This window comes from Egretta garzetta, unplaced genomic scaffold (assembly GCF_000687185.1).
Source record: "Egretta garzetta isolate BGI_Z169 unplaced genomic scaffold, ASM68718v1 scaffold9, whole genome shotgun sequence".
NCBI classification, from domain to species: domain Eukaryota; kingdom Metazoa; phylum Chordata; class Aves; order Pelecaniformes; family Ardeidae; genus Egretta; species Egretta garzetta.
In genome coordinates, this window is record NW_009260763.1 from 41,029 (window position 1) to 60,527 (window position 19,499).

Sequence of the window (19,499 nt, forward strand, 5' to 3'; positions counted from 1 at the left end):
ACAGAAGCGTTTTCCACAGTTTTTGTCCTTAAGTGATAAAAAATAGAAGGAAAGCCTGAGAAGACACTTGTCCTTTAGCACCAACTGAAAGCCACTGTTAACAATGGTTAAGCTAACCATTTACAAATATTTGACATGATTTTTACGCCTAGAGAATGTTCATAGATGACACTCAGCTAAAAAACAATAGGAAGGAAGAGCTAACACCCAAATTAAATAATGTCATACAGAACATCAGACTTCAGAAAGTCTTCCAGCATAACTGATGTTTCCTCTCCCCCCAGTGTTTTATATTAGGAGTAGAATACCATGATGATATAAAAGCAGCACACTGTCAACAGAAAAACAAGCAAACAAGCTATACTGCCACAAAGTCTGTCCAAATATACAGCAAGTGGAGGCACTAGCTGTTCACAAAGCAGGACCAGGAACAGTCACCGTAAAACTATCTTCTGAAGTTATCTTTTGGTGAGATTATGCTCACGAAATAGCTGTAGAAGAAGGTTCCAGAACTAAAAAAGCAGCGTGACATTTTAAACACACGAAATATCTTTTTTTTTCAGTGACAGCAAAAAGACATAACTAATTCACCGAATTTAGATGAAACATTAGTGCAGTGTTCAATCTGGAAAGTACTTTTTCCTTGAATTGGAAAACATCGGTACGGAGCATGACAGTGCATTTCACTGTCTTTCTTTAAAAGATGAGTAATTCGACAAGTCAGTGCCTTGAGAAACAACTACCTAGAGAAGCTGGGATTTTTTCACATTTATCCTTTAAATCCCTGCAATCTTTACAGCCACAAAACCAATCTCCTCAGGCAAAACATCACTGCTGACTTCATCCCTTCCTCGGTAACATTAGTTCTCTCTCATGTCCCTTGGTTACTTCTTTCTTTGCTCCCCTATCACTCACAGGCTACCTGCCTCTGATGCCTTAACTACCAGCTGGGAAAGATGCGAGAGCCGCTGGGAACGGTTCTGGGTAGCCTGAGAAGCGCATATGTGCTTGTTGGTGAGCTGGGAAGCCAAACAAAAAAGTTAGCAGACAGTAAAGTAGTCTTCCCCTCAAGTAGAGAAACCACTTTATGTCTCTCCATTCAGCCTCCAGTTTCTGTTTACACTCTTAGGAACTTCCACATCCTGAGTTCTCTCAAAGTGGGCTGAAAGTGGTTTTTAAAGAGTAACAGCCCAGTTTCGTTTTTTAAAATTTTCTAATTTCTAGTTTTCTAAATATTCCCTAAATAGTTAGTGTCATTTAAATGGCTATTATTCTCTGCTACCCTCTTCTAATTACACAATAGTTTTATACAAAAAATTAAACAGGTATTGTACTGATATTCTGCCATTTGATAGAAGTAAAAGCATGTGTGTCCCATCATTGACCAATTTTTACCCCAAACAGGCATGTTCTAGTTGCATAGAGAACATAAGTGATTGGTGATTTGTTAATTCAACCATGCAAAGATCTTAAAGTTTGCATACTCAAGCCTGCATCAATATAGTATCAACATTTTTCAACATTGTTTTATTTCCATCCCTCCTGCGCTGTTGTGTTCCAACCGCCATTTGCATTCTATAATGCCTGTTCTCTGTTTTTTTCCATTTTATGTTTTTAGGGAGACAAAAGTTGCCTTTCAGTGTCTGTTTACATGTGCCTAGTGCACAAGGCTCTACCCCTGGATGTGGCCCATTACTGCTGCTATAGGAAAATGTACCGATAATTTATATAGCAGGAAAGAGTTCCAGCATGACATTCTTCATCTTTTATGTCCATGGAGAGAGACAGCGCCTTTCCTCCTTATGATACAAATTAAGCATTTCATTTTTTCAATAATATTTCTCTTCAATACGGCAAAGTAGTGCTAATGAACATATGATCCTTCCTCCACTTCTAGTCAACAATGAAATTAAATACAAACTTACCTAAAAGCCATGCGTAAAGCCTTCGGTTGAGTGACATATCCCTGCGCAGTACTACATGAAGGGCTGCTGACAAAATTCTGATCATGTCTGGACGTGTTGCCTGAAGAAGTTAGAAACATGATTAAATTTAACTATGAAAAATAACACTTTCTATGCTAGCAGCTTAATGTGCACTAAAACACAGTTAATTTCATGTTCTGACATTTCTAAATTCAGAATAGTACAAGAAAACACAATCTTGCTCTTAGGAAACCAAAACATGATTATTTGGAACAGACACGTTGTAATAGCATGCACCTTTTATGAACAGCAAAAATATCTGACTCCATTAACAGCCCATTTTTGTTACAAGACATTTCATTTTGTTTAGTCAGCAAAAGCCTTGGAAGCAAATTCAACTAAGATCCAGTTTAAAAAAAAAAAAAAAAAAATCACTGAAGAGCTTTGACTACCTTTCAATCTCTTACTACTTAAAATATGTTTAAGTCTTTATATATATTAAAAAAAATGCTGTTATGATGTTTACACCATTCTATCATGTAAAGAAACACTCCAAATATTTCTGTAGTAACTGATAAATGTGAACGAACCACTTCCACAAGGAAGAACACAGTTCTTTTAACAGGAAAGCACAGAGTTTTCCTAATTTCTAACAAGGTGAAAATCAGTTTTCCTCCAGAAGTAAAATAAATCATGGATCATTTAAAAACAAAGAAGGAAAAAATGCAGTCCAAAAAACCTACCTAGAAGTTGTAAGGTCTATCTCCCACTATGGCTAGGACTAACTACTCACCCAAAACCAATAATCATTTCCAGTTCTCTAGTGTTCTGAATCAGTTATGCCAAGGATTAATTTTTGCTGCTTTTGAACACTGAGAATTGGAAACCTGCACATGAACAGATAATTTGCTTTCTGACCAAATTTGAGCAGATTAAAAACTTCCACATAGATTAAACATTGTAATTTATATTGGGTTTGCATATAGAGAAGTTAAAGTTAACTTCAAAGTTAACACATCAAGTTAAAAAGCAGAAGGGTAGAGATCACAACACGAAAATAGCCAAACCTATCAGAGAAACTCTTACATATGACTCTTCTTCAAACTTGGAGAAAATCATTAACAAATACTGACTAAATACTGACACAGACTAAAGAAGTGGAATACATTTAGGAGTTTGCCAATTCATCTCTTTCATGTTAATTACCTACCTGGCTCATGTGGAAAGGAAAACAAAAAAGGATAAGGTCCAAGGTGCTCCTCTGTACTAAAACACTGGTATCTTGCACTGATGTGCTTACTGCTTCCACCTGAAGTAACGGCAGACCCCCCAAAATAGTTACTTACTGTATTATTGTAAGAAGGTAGATATAAGAGAACACTCACAAAATAGTAACAGTTGTTTATAAATAGACATATGTGTGAAATGAAGTTATTTTAAAATTTTGAATAATGAAACAAGGTAAAACAGGAAAATAAAGAGTTTCACCACTGACAAAACATATAATCAACATAGATACCCTGAACTACATAAACATTAAGCTTTTGCTTTTTTATATTACCAATGAATATCTTAAATTTAAAAGACAAAGTAATACTCCATATATTTTTCAAAAAATACAGCAAAACTCAACCACTTCTAACTGAAGTGTGTCATGAATGGAAAGTTTTATGCAAAACCTAAGCAGTTCTGAAACATTAACTCAGCTTTGCAACACTTCTATCACGCACCAAACCATCAGCCTAACTGGCGCTACAATAAACAAACATGTATTTTTATCTCTTCAAAGGCTATATTCAAAGATACAGAAGACACCTAAGCCCCCTGGAAGTGTCTTATTATATAATGTCTTCATTGTTCCAACAAAACTTTACCATTAACTCAATGTCACTGCCAATTATGTAGAGTTGATCCTCCATTGAAAGCTTCCTGTTCAAGTGGGAGAGGACATAGGTGATCCCAGGCAAGCGAACTGCAGGGCTTGTGAGGAGGCTACCCCAGAGAGCACTGTAGAACGCTGACTGATCCACAGCCGAGGCAACTTTCTCCAACAGCGTGTTTGTTCTGCAGAATAAAATCAAGTCAGCTGAATTAGGCCATTCATCACAGCCCTTGCCTCTGCCTCCAATTTTAATAAATATATAAATAAATCACCACAGGAAGGTAAAAAATTTCTTTTGAGAGGCCAGGAGAAGTCCCAGTTATACAATGAACCTTATAATGCAGCCTGAACAGAGTGATCCAACTAACAAGTATGTGGGCCAACCTGGCTTGTAAAATGCTTCTGCCTGCCCACAGCTTCTCTTCATGTACTCCTTATGTTCAAAGAGCCAAATAACTTCCTCATCTGCTACTTAGAGCCAACTGTTGCTACAGACAGAGGTTGCGCAGAGACAAAAGAAAAGCATAGCTGTGGAAGAAAAGAATCACGCATATGGCTCTTGCCCTCTCATTCCTTTCACTGAGCACTTCTAGCAATAACAGAGGATAAAAATACCACAATTCTTAGAGAAAAAGTAATTGCTTCCCCTGTTTTCATTTCTCCCTGCTCTTGTGGCAGCACCTCCACACCCTATGACAGGCCCCAGGAGGCAAGCTGCATAGCCCCTGGGGAGCATACAGCAAGGAGCAGCCCTTGTTCCCTGTAGCAGTTATGCCAACTACACTGTGTGTATCTACCTACATTGAAATAGAAAAAGACAACATTAAATTGCTCTTCACATACAAGTAATGAAAATTCTAACTTCTGAAGTTGGAAACATCAAGAGTATGTAAGTGTGTGAACAATTCCAAGAACTCAAAGCCTTGGAACATAACTTCATCCTTCAATATGTTAAGATTCTACCCCAGCACCCCATATACCATGGTCAGGATAAATCAACTGGGGCTTAGGCTGGCTGGATAAGAGGAGCTATTCCCTCCCATGCTGCTCTGGTAGAAATGTAATAATAGTAATGGAATATTTAATAGAATAATAATAATAGAAATAGAATAATAATAAGGATAGGTGGATTATTGCTGTCTCTTACATAGGTTGTTTAATGACAATTTAGATATCGAGTAAACCTTAATGCTGGAAACTTTGCTTGTTACCTTAAATTCAGTTAAGGTATGTATTTTAGACCAGGAATAATATGGCAGTACTACCTTAGAGGAGACTCATGGAAAAGAAACAACCAGCATGTTCCTAACATGTTACATATCTCAATCCGTAACAAGAATCAAAGAATCATTTTGATTGCAAAAAACCCTTAAGATCGTTGAGTCCAACCATTAACCTAACACTAAGTCCACCACTAAACCATGTCCCTAAGCACCTCGTCTACCCGTCTTTTTAAATACCACCAGGGATGGGGGCTCAACCACTTCCCTGGGCAGCCTGTTCCAATGCTTCATATCCTTTTCAGTGAAGAAGTTTTTCCTAATATCCAATCTAAACCTCCCATGCTGCAACCTGAGGCCATTTTCTCTTGTCCTATCACTTGCTGCTTGGGAGAAAAGACAGACATATAACACTAAGTCTAGTTAAAGTCAATTCCCTTTCAATAACAGGAACAACTAACACTTAATTTATCATAATTAATGTTAAGAATCTTCTACCATACTATTCTATTGCAATTAATATGACTGGATGAAATTAAATACAACCTATCTTAAAAAAATTCCACATACAAGTATTTAATGAAAAGTTGCAGAAGAAAAAACAAACCACAAAACCCAACCAAATCAAGCATATCACCTTATTAACATATCTTTCCTTACCTTTCATAATACTCTGACCCCTCCTCTAACCCAGGCAGAATCCCAGTTAACAGTCCTTGCAATCCTGGCTTCAATGTTTTCCCCAAAGGGAGGTAATAAATCTCATACAGACTCAATAATGTTGGCTTGACAGACATAGCAGCATTGGCAAGGAGTGGAAATAGTCCAGAACTGTGAAAAATAAAATTTATATCTTTTAGGAAGCTTCTCACATAAGACAATTTCATTTGCATCTTAAAACTGTTATGTCTGGTGTAGTTATAAGTATCAGGTTTTTATCTTAGAACTTTGCACAGGCATAGACCACCACACAATATGACTGCCTTCCAGATTAAACAGGTCAGTATGCCAAGATTAATATTAATGAGCTTTATTAGCATTGTGATAACAAGCACTGAAGGCTCAGAGATGACTGTGTCTTTCAACAATAAAACATATATGACAAACCAGAAGCATCTCTGCAAGACAAAATGCTAATTTTGTCCATGCTTAATTACATCACAATGGAAAATGTTTTTAAAAGTACAGCATCTTTGCACTTAAGAAAAAACAAAAATGGATAGAACATTTGAGGAAATTTATAGAAATGCTTTTCTGTGAGAAAAGAAAAATAATGATGTTTTACTTCATCAAGTATCCTAAAGATAAATTTTAAGACATTTATACTGTTAAGTAGCAAAGTATATATTTACTTCAGAAATTCAGTCTGAAAACAGATTCTCAAACTAACAATAAACCCAGTGTTCATGATGTAGCATTTAAAGGATTGAAAACATTGGAAGTATGTTTTGAGTTTAGTACAAATGTAAGTATAAGTTCATGAAAGTTACAAATGTGATCAGCTAAGGAGAAGTTACCTACATACTAAAAACATTTTTGCTACTGCATATCATAAATTATTACAAACAGTACCAATAATCAAAGACATGTGAACTCAACTGCAATTTTCAAAAACACAGAGGACTCAGGTCAAAAGACCCTAACAGAAGAAGAAAATGAAAGAACATTAAAAAAAGTAAGTTTGAGACACAGGTCTGTTGTGGTTTAGCTGCAGCCAGCAACTAAGCACCACACAGCTGCTTGCTCACCCTCCCCACCCAGTGGGATGGGTGAGAGAATCAGAAGAGCAAAAGTAAGAAAACTTGTGGGTTGAGATAAGAACAGCTTAAAAATTGAAAAGCAATAATAATAAAAACTGGAATTAAAACAACAAGAAAGAGAGAAAGAAACAAAATCTGGGAAAAAACAAGTGATGCAACCACCCACCACCCACTAACCAACACCCCACCGGTCCCCGAGCAGCAGTCGCCACCCCCCAGCCAACCCCCCCCAGCCTATATACTGAGCATGACATCATATGGTCTGGAATAGCCCTTTGGCCAGTTGGGGTCAGCTGTCCTGGCTGTGCCCCCTCCCAGCTTCTTGTGCGCATGGCAGAGCATGGGAAACTGAAAAAGTCCTTGACTGGTGTAAACACTGCTCAGCAACAACTAAACCACCAGTGTGTTATCAACATTCTTCTCATACTAAATCCAAAGCACATCACTATGCCAGCTACGAGAACCACAAAAGCCAACTTTCCAAAGTACAAAAATGTTTGTAAAAATTCTTTTTGCCTTTATCTAGAAGAACTACTGTTTTGCCATTGTCAATTGGTTTCTTTTTTCTGCAGAAAATGTATTTTTGTTCAATAACCATCACACTACAGCAGTCTTTCTTTGTAAGGCTACTACTCATCCTTCAAGATTTGATGTTCAGACACTGTCATCTGCTTTCATGAAAAATACTGGAATCTTTGATAATGCCTTAATGTGAATGTCAGCCTTCTCCCAAGAATCAGTAACAATGGCTTTTAGTTACATTACACAAAGTAGCATTTTCCACTATTCTAGAACTTATTGTTAACAAGATATTGCAGTCACTGAATCACTGCACAAGCAAAAAACCCAAGCTATGAGTTCACAGAATCTTTAAAAACATGTGGAAGCACAGAACTGAGATGCTTCCCTCCCCCTTTCACCAAATGTAGCTATATATAAACACCTTGACAACGCAAGACAGAATAGCTGATGTTAAGGCATATGATTTATTTCCAAGCATTAATACATACCTTTGCTACCTAAACACTTTCATTTTATTCTACTATTTCTCAAAGTGATAAAATTTTAATCTCCAGGGATAGCTAAAGGTTAAGAACCATGTGTGACCGTGTGTCTACACACATGCACACATCCCTCTCTACATTATATAATTAACTAGCTTAATGTCTTGCCTGGCCCACCCAACCACAAACCTATTGGAGGTTTAGGATTCAGTATATTTTCACTACACTTCCTCTTCATGGCTATACTTCCTTTTCATTATCACCAGTTCTAGAGACTGACAGTGAGAAAAAATTTGTACTTGCCCTCTGTTCTAACAGAACAGACGATCTCTCCGTTCTGTTTATTTGATTGCTTGGAAGAGAAAGTTTCTTGCAATAACTATACTCAAATTCTTTTCCAATGCCACTTGAATTACAATAGAAAAATTTAATGTGAATACATTGAATAGGCATTAACACTTCAATTACTGTACATACATGTACAAAACTCTGTTTATTTCGATGAAGAAATAATAAATCCCAGGTTTTCTAGCACTAAAATTGGTTCCTTACAAAAGTTTAGGCGACCTGTTTATCTTCTGATATACAATATTCTGGAAGAGAGTACTACACAAGCACTGGTAACATGAGGGAAAAAAACCAATAGATTCTTGCTATGTAACAAAAAAATATTATTACTATACAATGCAGGAAACCAAAAGCATCTCAACTATGCATTTGGAGTTGTTTAAACTATTGTACCTGTAGAGGAAGAGATCTTTGGCCAGACGCTTGGGCCCAATGATTTTGAAAATTATCTCATACGTTTCAAGTGCCTTGCGATGAACCCCTCCCGGCAAAGCTGGATGAAGACATTGTGCTAAGCGCTTGCCTATAGTCAGCTTCTTCGGTACTACCTGGTACTTAGCGTTGTTCTGTAGTACCTGATAAATCAACATGTTAAGAAAAACAGCACAAAACAAGCTAAACGTCAAATGTGTATTTTATAAATGAGTTCCCGAACACAGTCAGTAAGTCACAACACATACCTCGGTTACAACACAGGATAAAAAAAACTTAAGATGTACCATGGAGCTTTTTCTTTGCAATGCCTTTCACTTGTACACTTGCTATAGATGGAATTGCCAAGATATTTAAAACTTCACTTGCAACGGGCTCCTTAACTTACAGCTTGTCCATCTCATTTTACTCATCCTTCTGAGGATAAAAATTACTATCTCCACTTGTTAAAATCAATCGCCAGTAGCTCAAAGAGGACTATTAAACTGTGGGTGGGTGAGTCTGGGATAACTTTAAGAAACAGTCGTAGATTGAGTCAACATACAAAAGACTTTACCACAATCCAAAACTATATAAACATTTCAGGACTGGAACACAGAGTTGCATTTACATCTTTAGATTTTTCTTTCCCAGTATCATAGCCTTCACATTGTATACATGTGCAGCAAGAACTGTTACAATCAAAAGAATGAAAGAAATGGGAGTTTATACAAAGAAATCATGCTATTGGCATCTCCAACTGTACTGCCATTCTTGATTTTCCACAAAGTTTAAAGGGTAGAATGCAAATGCTTCAGACCTGTAATTTTCCATGCCAAATTCTGCTTCGCATTGGCAAAATGTGCATGTGTAAAGGGAACTCTACGACCCTGACTGGAGACCCCTACAAACTTATAGGACTGATTAGAACAAGATTTTAACAGATATCAGGATCTGTATTCATTTGTAAACTGCGATTAAAGATCACGATGGTATTACACATTCAGCTTATTAACTGTTAAAACAAATCAGAACAGTGACGTTCTCTGGCAAATGAATGATTTGAGTCCCATTTTATAACTCATGCTTCATAAAAATTTTGCTGATATTTATACTGGCTACTATTTTGCCACACTATTTCAATAACATTGAATGACATTAGAAGTAAATGTCAGTAATAAAAAACATGTTGCATTTATTTCCATTAGAAATGTAAATAACTTTTCCCTTTAGTTACAATTACAAAGGGTTCGACTGTATGTCTTAGAAAGGCATTTGTTTGATTTGTTTGCTCCTTGCACACACCCAACATTTGGCTCAGACTGCTAAAGCATTTGCAAGAATATCAGACCGCTAGAACCTTGCACTTCTGTCTTTTTACACCAGTACCCTTTGTCAGTTCCTGAATCTTTCCCAAGAGTACCTGCCAGGCATACCTTGTTTAGCTTTCCAAGTGCCGATATCAAATCTGCCCATTCACTGGAATACTCAAAGTTCTTCAGAGCTTTGTCAACAGCTGCTACATAGTTTCTGTACTTGGAATCAGTCAGTAGCTCCAGCTCCTCCGTGTTCATCCTCCCACAGTGTCCCCGCTAGAGACTAGCTTGCAATGCATGTACAGACATTACCTGTTCAAAATAAAAAATAAAAACCCCTGAAACCATTGTTTCCAGAGACATCTTATTAAAACAATTTTGTATCAGGAGCACTCCATTTTCCTCAAAGGCATTCTGAAATATCAATCTGAAATCAGTTTGCAGCAAATCCTCATGAAAAGCTAACACATTGCACACAAATATTTATCACACATCCAGAAGAGTCTACTTGTAATCAAGTTCTGTTTCAAAAAAAAAAAAAATCCACCCAAACAAAAAAACCCCCACCACAACCCCCCCCAAACCAAACAAAAAACCCTAGAAAATTCATGTCCTGCCCCTCCCCAAAAGCACTGTTTATTCTAAACAATGCAACAAAGGGATTTTTTTATTTTCTTTTTTCCCTCCTCTGGGTCCATCACCAGAAAAACCCACCTTCCCAGAAATCAGCCTTGCTTAAAATAGAAGACACCAATCCTTCTGAATCACTTCCAGGCAGAAGACAAGAATGAAGGACACATACGACAGTCACACACTATTGCAGAATACTTTCATGCATCAACACTTCCTTTTACAAGACCTGGTATGCTAATTCAGCGCTGCAACTCTACTTTGTTTTTATAGTATCATCATCCACACACAAAAGTATATGTTTACTACTGTTCTGTAATCAGAGTCTTTTGCAATTTGCTCTATATATTTCCATCACATGGTAGTCTACACCAAGTAATTAAGATATTGTAGTTCCATAAACATCACCTCATACTTTTATAGGCCATACACTATTTATTTCATTAAATTCAATCACTATTAAAAAGAAATATGTTTTTAAAGCTACTTTAATCCCAAGCAATTACAACTCAGAAATCCTATCGTAGCACAGCTGTGAAAAAGGCAGCTTTTGTGCCCTTTTTAATTGGGGTCTTTTTGGAAGTCTCTCTGATACTCAGCTTCAGAAGATGCTTCTCTCTTCCATCTTGATTAAAGGAAAATTGTGTGCAGAAGTGCAGGCTGAAGCATGGTAGACCAAAAAAACCAAACAAAGCATGGAACAGGTATAAAGCAGCTGTATTCATCAGACTGTCTACCAGGTACGATAAATAGAATCACGCTGAAAACAGTGGCTTCAGTGAGCCCTTCCAAAACGAGTGGAGAACATGCCTCACTGGCCCCTATTCCCAGTGAGCAGCAATATGACAAAACAGCAGGACTGTTTGAAACGAAGAATGCCTATGAAAAAAGAGCAGAAGAATTAGCAGAAATAAAAAGTGACATTCCTATTTCTGGTCATTCTACAGTTGATGGAGATAATAAAACCACTTATTTCTATATTCTGCTCAGGAAGAAGTTTAAGTGGTTTTAGACCCATCCGAGAAGAGTAACAATTCAACTTGTATATAAAGTTGTAATAAACACACTCCAGTTGTGCAAGATGCATCAAAAACATGAACACTTTTCTGCCTTTTATCATCAGCGATCAATTTAAAATGTTTTCTATAGACATATAAAAACCTTTATTTGATTTGTACTATATCCATCCCTCCCTCCAAATAGCGTTCTCCCCAAAATGGCTATGAAACTGCTATTTAATAACTCTGTCAACAGTTCTTGTAAGGAGTTACCACTGACTGAACAACATAAAACCCTGGGACTGGTTACTCAGTATTTTCAGCTACCTGAAGGCCAACTCCTTGCCATGTTCTTGGAACAACCCCAAAACCTATGAACTACATCACTATTAGTAGCTTTCAGCACTCCAAAAGATAAAAATGAAGAAAGCTGTATTCCCACATCTCAAATGAAGACAATAGTAAATCAGGCTCAAAATTTCATGATCATAATCTCATCAAGTTTATCACGAAGCGCCCTGGCAGATTTTTGCTCCCTCCTTTTTGTTCTTTTAATTAGCAAGTGCTTCTGAAGATAAATTGATAAGAACCCAGCTTTAATCCTCCCAAGTTTTTTTTTTTTTTGTCCTAGAAGAACATAAAAAAAGTTTTGCTTCAGTCAGAGGCAGTGTTCTGTCACTCAGGGTGGCAGAGAGGGACCTTCAAGAACCCTCTCACCCCTAACTTTTCATCGTGGTAAGGTGCCAGACAAGCCTCTCTCCTGCCATCATCACATCTATCTTTTCTTCTACAAAACAACCAAAATTCCACATTATTCATTTCTTTATCCTTGTCACTATCTTTGTCCTCGTATTGCTTATCTCCTGGTTTTTCAGAATTGTAAGGGAAGTTGCAAGAAAGAAAAACAGGAAAGGGATGGACAAAAGGAAGAAAAAGAGCTGGGATAGCAGGAGTGAATAAAAAGGCCAAGAATGATAAATCTTTTGCACTCTTGATTCTGATGGCAGACTAATAACAACAAATTGTCTTCAAGACAGAACAGAAATGCAAACCATTACTTAAAAACCATATTCTGGGTGCCAAACTGATAGATTCCATGATACCCCACTGGCGTAAAGCACTTGAGTTCTCACTTTTTCACTTAAAGTATTCCATGTGGTTTCATTTTATAATAACCATCTTTCTTTGGATTGAGTCCAGAAAGAAATCAGCTTTGCTTTGAAAAAGCTGTAGAATGCCAACAAATTTCTCAGAGAGACAGTTGCACAACTGCCAATGTCTGATCTCCAAAAGTAAAATAAAGTATTAACACTAAAAAAAGAAGAAAGGATCAGCATACAAAAGCAGCACAATTCTCATTTCTCTAGGCAGAAAGGATGGAGAAAGAACTTGACACAGTGAATAATGCTTTCTGAGTGAAGAAAGCATCAGCATCCTTTTTTTATCCAGCCAAAGCATAAATGCAACCACTTATGGTTGAGTGGAAAACAGGGCTCTGACTTCCTCAAGTGCTTGAAAAACCAGAAAGCCAAGAGTGGACCGATTCAGGATTATCAAAGGTTAGACAAAACCAGCAGGAACACAATGTTAAATGTGTAGCTTTTTTTTAGATTTAATAAATAGGAAGAGAATATTCTGATCAGTTAAAACCAAAAAATGTTAACAACTTTGATGGAATAACCTATACTTTTAGACAAGTCTATTGCATACCAGCTGATACTAATGAACGTACTCTCATCATGTAATTGATATTTACATTTATCCATGTGCTATCAGCAAATTTAATCATTATAAAGTTTTGTATAGAGAAGAAGAAACATCCTGCTTTCTTACTACTCTGTGGTTATCATCTCCTTTTTCTTTCTTAAAAAATAGTTTATATAGTTTGGGGTTACAGGGAAAGAATAATTTCTAGCATATTTTTTCCCACAATGAAGAGTCTCTATTTTAAACAACCTATCTTCCAAATCCTATCAGTAGCCATAATAAGCCAGGGATACAGAGAAGATGCTCTGTAAATATTATGCATTACTTTTATAAACCTGGCACTATTTATAAGATCATTGAAAACACCTACAAGGTTTACTTTTTGTTTAGCCTGAAAAAATTCCAAAATACAGTTTTTAACCTTTTCTTGTTTCTGTCATGTATTCTTACTGATACTTTTGTGTCCTCTCCATCTATAATAAAACTGCAGATTTAAGAATGTTTAATCTTATGGCACTGATATTTCAATACAATGTTAAAGCTTAGTAATGTCTATTGATTATCACGGTTTACCACTTTGAAAAAATGAGATAAGTAATAGAATTTGGTAGATCAAAACCACTGGAAAATAGCAGTTTCTTCCATACTATCAAACCACCCAAAGGATAAACCATGTATCTTGCCATTCCACAACCACTATTTAGCATGAGGGCCAACTTTCCTTGGAATATTATTTATTTATTTCTCTTTTTAAACAAAGGTATGAAGAGTACTTTCCTTTGCTTTTGTTGTTTTTTTCCCTTTTGCCATAGCTAATAATATGAGACAAGCTTCTCAGATTGAAGGTTCAGCCACTCTCATGAGTCTGGACGTAGGTAATCATTGACCTGTTAGATGACCATGCCCCCTCTTAATGGATGATAGAAAGGGAATAGGTGTGTATGAGCAGAAAGCTTATTATCAATGAGGAAAGAACTACCTAAGAAACATTATACAAACTATTTCATAAAACCGTATTTAAATCTTGAGCAATTGCAGAAGTAGGTCCTGATACTTACTACCTTCCACTTCACCTTCTCATGGAGATTAAAAAACAGACACCGCACAATTCTGGATACACCTAGGTGCCTGTGGGGTCCTCAAGTATGGCTTTGACAAGGAATGCAGTAACATGGGACTCTGGTTCTCCTTTTGCTGGGGGTTGTGTATAGTGTGTTCACAGAGCAGCCTTCAGTTCCCTTCTTCAGTGAGGTGGTATTATTTTTCCTCTGAGTTGTGTTAAGATGATGCTGCTACAGCTGTGTTTTCCACAGCAAATGCTCGTCTTTCACAACTTGCGTGCCTAAGAGCCTTCTGTCTCACATCAACACAAACTATCAACCTGTTTAGGAAGCTCTAAATGGTTTTCACTGAAGCTAAAGAAACTCAATTGAGAAGAACAACAGCTTCTTCAATACTTATTCAATAAAAGCAGCTTTCATCTAGATTCTGCCTCAATTTAATCACAAGGCTATATGACTTCCCAGTGATTCATAAGCTCTCCAGTATCTGTTGTATCACAAAGCTCCTCTTCAGGTTTGATTTGCTGCTGTTCCACTCTGATATTTTTCAAGCCTCACAGAATTGCTCTATTTGTCTGCATCACACCAATCTGCAATAATGAAATGGTCGCTTTCTGGTACAGGTCAAGGGGCTGATGGCTGTGGAGCACAAAACTGTGCACATCATGTCACTTCAAGAATTCTCAAGATTTGTCCCAAGTATTGTTAGAACCTGAGCTCACAAGCTTGCTCCCTTTGAATTCCTGTTTAAGCTTTGCAGTATTTCAAGGCTTTTCTAAAACTGTTTACTGTTTCAAGCATGGCTATGGGACATACGGTAAAAGAACTAATAGATAATTAAAAAGCAGATGAGAAAATTTCAAATTTCACAGTACTGAGCTACTGCTTTTTAAGCTGTGTACAGTGCCCACACACCAAACTGGTAACTGCAGAAACACATTTTATTTAAATAGATGTAATACAAACACAGATTTGAATACATGGAAAACAGAAGCCTTGTCATTTGGTAATTTATTATGCTTTGCTTCCCCTCAGAAGCATTTAAAAGCATGAATAGCAAAATAAATACCGCAAATCCCAGGCTAGTCTCTTACGATAAACATCAAATGTTGGAAATGCATATATTCTTCTACCACCAAAGATAAATATTTTCCAATTACAGCTAATTACTCTATTTCTAAATTGACTTTCTACAGCATCCTCTTATTTCAGAATTTTTCAGAGAGGCATCTCTAATGTCTTCTGAAGAATAAAAACAGTTTGAGCTTGTTATTTTGGCCAATTGCTACTCAGTACAGTAAAGAAAGATGCAAAAAACCATGTTATTACCCAAATAAACAAAACAAAATGCAAACCCAGACTATATAATTAACTATAATTAGTCATGATCTCATTAGTATCCTGCAACAGTATAGAACACTTAATACGATTTAACATTGTGATTAATAACTCCCAGTATACTTTCCTACCCAGTCAAAAGTCACAAGTGGAAGCAGCTTATTACATTTTTCCACAGAAAAAACGACACTGCTTGAGGTGTTCAAATTCCTTTCCATGACAAAATTAAATTAAATCAGCATAACAATCTGTGCATTACCCATACTGGCAACTTCTAAATCAACATGAGATGTTTTCCTGAGATGATTCTCATTCAAACAAGAACTAAATGAGAGAAAACCTATGGGTTGTACCACAGAGGTTAGATTAGGTCCTCAATTGGATGTGCTCCCTCCTGGCTTTAGAATCTACAAAACTTGTTTATTATTACACAAAACCCAAATTGTCAGTAAAAAACAACTAAGTACACTTTTTCTTCTTTTGCATAAACATAAGTCACAGAAGAAAGGTGACTGGAATAAAACCATGTCAACCACTGAGCGATAACCTGATAGACATACATAAGGTACGTAAAATGTTCTTTCTGCTATTACTGTTTAATGGTATTCCAGGGTCTGACTTGCACCAGACATGAGTTCATAAAGAGGAACAAGTAACAAGCTTAAAAATTCATAGGGAATGTACAAGCCTTCTCAGTAATCAACTTCTCTATTCACTGTTTAACAAAACAAATCTATAATTATGATAAATCTCTAGTGAATATATTTGCTTTAGAATGTAACTTTTCAGAAGTAAAAAAGTATCAAATCCATGTCTACCTGTTTATTGGAGGGAAGAAGAAAGTGACCAAAGACTTCTCACTCCCATTGGTACACACACATCTTTTCCAATTGCCTCTTAAAAGCAGAGTTTAGGGTGACATTTTAATCCCCCTACTCATTTCTGTTTTGCTACAGCTTTTCAATATGCAATAGGTGAGCTACAAAACAGTTTGATATACTAGACTGAAATTTTCATTTTGATTCCAGACCCACCAACAGGACACTACTGATTCCTTTTCTTCCAGCCCTTGTGCACTGTGCCTGCATGCTACTCAGGACTGTCTTACTGCTTATGGCAAAGTACGAGGGAAAAAGCAGCCCTGTTCACTACAGGGATCTCCAAGCACTGCTGTAATAAAGTAATAAAAGATTTCCTCTGTTAAAATAATCTTTGACTTGATGCCAAATAATTGTTTTAACCACATCTAACAGTTAAAAATGAATTCAAAAACTCTGAATAAAGCAAGCTGAATTCATATTAGCCAATGAAAGCATTGCAGTGGCATACAACAGATGCTCACGTGACAACGCCATACTCAGTTGGAGTGGAAGGATGTAGGCTCTTTAGGAAGGACAGGGAGGGGAGATGAGGAGGGGTTGTCACCCTCTATGGCAGTGACCAGCTGGAGTGCATGGAGCTCTGCCTGGGGATAGATGAGGAGCTGACCAAGAGCTTGTGGGTCAAGATTAAAGGGAAGGCAGGTTCAGGTGACATTATAGCAGGGGTCTGCTACAGGCCACACAACAGAAAGACCAAGCAAATGAGACCTTCTGTAGACAGGTGGCAGCAGCATCGCATTCACAAGGCCTGGTCCCTTCCAACCCAAACCATTCTATGATTTTCTATGCTAACAGACATCATCTTTTCCTCAAGTTAAGTCCTCTTGCATCATGCGAATGCTGGAATCTTACTTACAATAAAGTTTCTACTTTTAAAATATCATATTCTTCTTGAGATCAAATCAAACATTCAGATTTCACAGATCTGAACTTAGGACACTCAGTGAATGGAAGATGATAATTTGCAACTTCTTAGTCAGAACTCGGGTCAACCATTAACTGAAAATATTTTCTTCTTCCCAAAATAATATTTTCCCATGGTTTTTCCTTTCTAGCAACAAATGATTCCCAAGTTATCTATCTACTACAACTTAATCAGCATCCATTTTACATCTATAATCAACAAAACTCCAGATATACATGCTTCTTGTTTTGAATTATGCAAAACATCTAACATGTCTTATTAAAAAACAGATGGCAATTTAAGTCAGAACAATACAATATAGAGAAAAATGGGGAAATGCTTCCTTAAATTTATGGTTATCCTTCAGTGCTAACTTACAAGTACTTTTCTTGCCCCCTTCTTCCCTTTGTTCACCACTGTATTTGAACAACCAGTATTTCAACCCAGATCTACAACTGGACACTATTTCCGTCCTATTCAATCACACATTTGAAGGGAAGAAAAACAAAAAACACACCTAGAATTTAGCCTGCACGTTTGACATGTTCCTAGAGGGTTTCTTCCTTAAACTTCATTTCATCTCAGCACACAGAGTTACCAACTTTATATGCAATTTAAATTATAGCAGCATCCATCAAAGAAATGTAAACAATCTGGGTAAAGGCCTTTTTTTTTAATAATCTTAATTTCAGTCTCCAGGCTGACATCTCAACAATCCCAAATAGACTATAACATTTAAGATGTTTGGGTTTGGGTTTTTTTTTTTAATATATGAAATGTAACCTCCTGGAGTCAACCCATCACTTTGACCAAGCCAAACAGAAACATAAAATCCTTACTCAGAGATTAAGTACAAGATTGTATATAGCGTATCACTGACTGTTCCCTAGACCAAAACAAACTGTTGCTGGGCTGAAAAAGGTTGGCTTGCACCCTGGGTAGGCATAGCCTTTTTCAGCTACCCGCAATCAAACCTGCAACATCGTGCAGGTAGCAGTTTCCCCACCTTCATAAAAAGATCCTGAGACTGCACATTAGAAATAAGGCTGTTTGGATTACTCTAAACAGAGCACGGAAGGTATTTATCTGACATAGCTACATCCACGGTAACCACACAAGTGGCAAAGAGAAAACGAGCATGTTCTGGTGTGAGTGCAACTGCACCCTCCCCATGGCTCATGTACCAGGTCAGCACTGCAAGGTTTGCGCTTCTCCTTGTCCCACAGTGGAAATGCCCAGCTCCCACATGCACCGACCAGGCTTTGGGGAAACAGCCCTCTCCCTTGAGCAGTGACTGACAAGTACACGAGTTCAGTTACCTTCTCTCCAGGTGTCTGAGCACAGTAACAAGACAAGCTTTCTAAAATAAACTGCAATTTATTTTCACTGTTACACATTTCAGCCTCATGATTTCAAATGGTCACTATCTCCTCTGTGAAAAGAACTCCTTTTTAACTAGCTAGTTCTCCTCTTCCAATCTTTTCCAAGCATTTACTGATGGAAAACTTATCGTGAGGTATTCTCTCCTGCTTATTTTTTTACTCTCAGCAAACCAGTAAATATAGCAATACAGTTAAAATATAGAAATAAAACAAAAAAGCAAGCCATAGCAAATGCAACAATGAAAACCAACTCAAACCAGTACGACTACATGTAAACCCAGATTGGTGCTACACTTCATTTTAAAGGACAGCTTGCCAACTTCTGGATACTCTTCAGCTTGGTAGACAAAAAAAGGACATACCCAAGTTCCACTGCCTTACATTATGCTTGCAGCACTCTCCTCTACTGAGAGAGGAGCCTTGCTTCCAGGGTAACACTGTGCCTTCACATTGTGACACCTCTTTAAATATTCCAATACATGGTTTAACACAGAATCTACCAACTTAACAAAAAAAACAAGCAAACAAAAAAAAAGTGGCCTGACAATTTATTCATTTATTTTTTGCTCACAATAACTTTAAAAGTGAAGATTTACATGAACCTTTTACTCATCCAAACCCACCGGTCTAATAATATGTAGCTTCAGATGAGTTTAGCATTCAGTCTCCAAACAACCCTGGTCTCTCTTTTCAAAAAAACATGTCAGAAGTTCTCATATCCTTACCATTGCC

At 37.0% G+C, this 19,499-nt stretch overlaps 1 protein-coding gene across 5 annotated transcripts in view; it reads right to left on the reverse strand.

The window, feature by feature from the left end:
* DOP1A (DOP1 leucine zipper like protein A) overlaps positions 1 to 10,175 on the reverse strand; it is a 50,504-nt gene extending 40,329 nt beyond the window's left edge. For 4 of the 5 annotated variants that reach the window (XR_004842918.1, XR_004842919.1, XM_035901479.1 and 1 more), the window contains exons 1-6: positions 9,987 to 10,175; positions 8,533 to 8,714; positions 5,688 to 5,858; positions 3,800 to 3,989; positions 3,136 to 3,234; positions 1,926 to 2,025 (exon numbers count right to left, since the gene is read on the reverse strand). Coding sequence is in view for 3 of the 5 variants with exons in the window: in XM_035901479.1 (XP_035757372.1) it covers positions 1,926 to 2,025; positions 3,136 to 3,234; positions 3,800 to 3,989; positions 5,688 to 5,858; positions 8,533 to 8,714; positions 9,987 to 10,124 (880 nt within the window). In the remaining 2 variants the exon portion in view is untranslated. The remainder of the gene's footprint in view (positions 1 to 1,925; positions 2,026 to 3,135; positions 3,235 to 3,799; positions 3,990 to 5,687; positions 5,859 to 8,532; positions 8,715 to 9,986) is intronic. The other variant, XM_035901481.1, reaches the window with a different exon arrangement.
* Between the last annotated feature and the right edge of the window lie 9,324 nt (positions 10,176 to 19,499).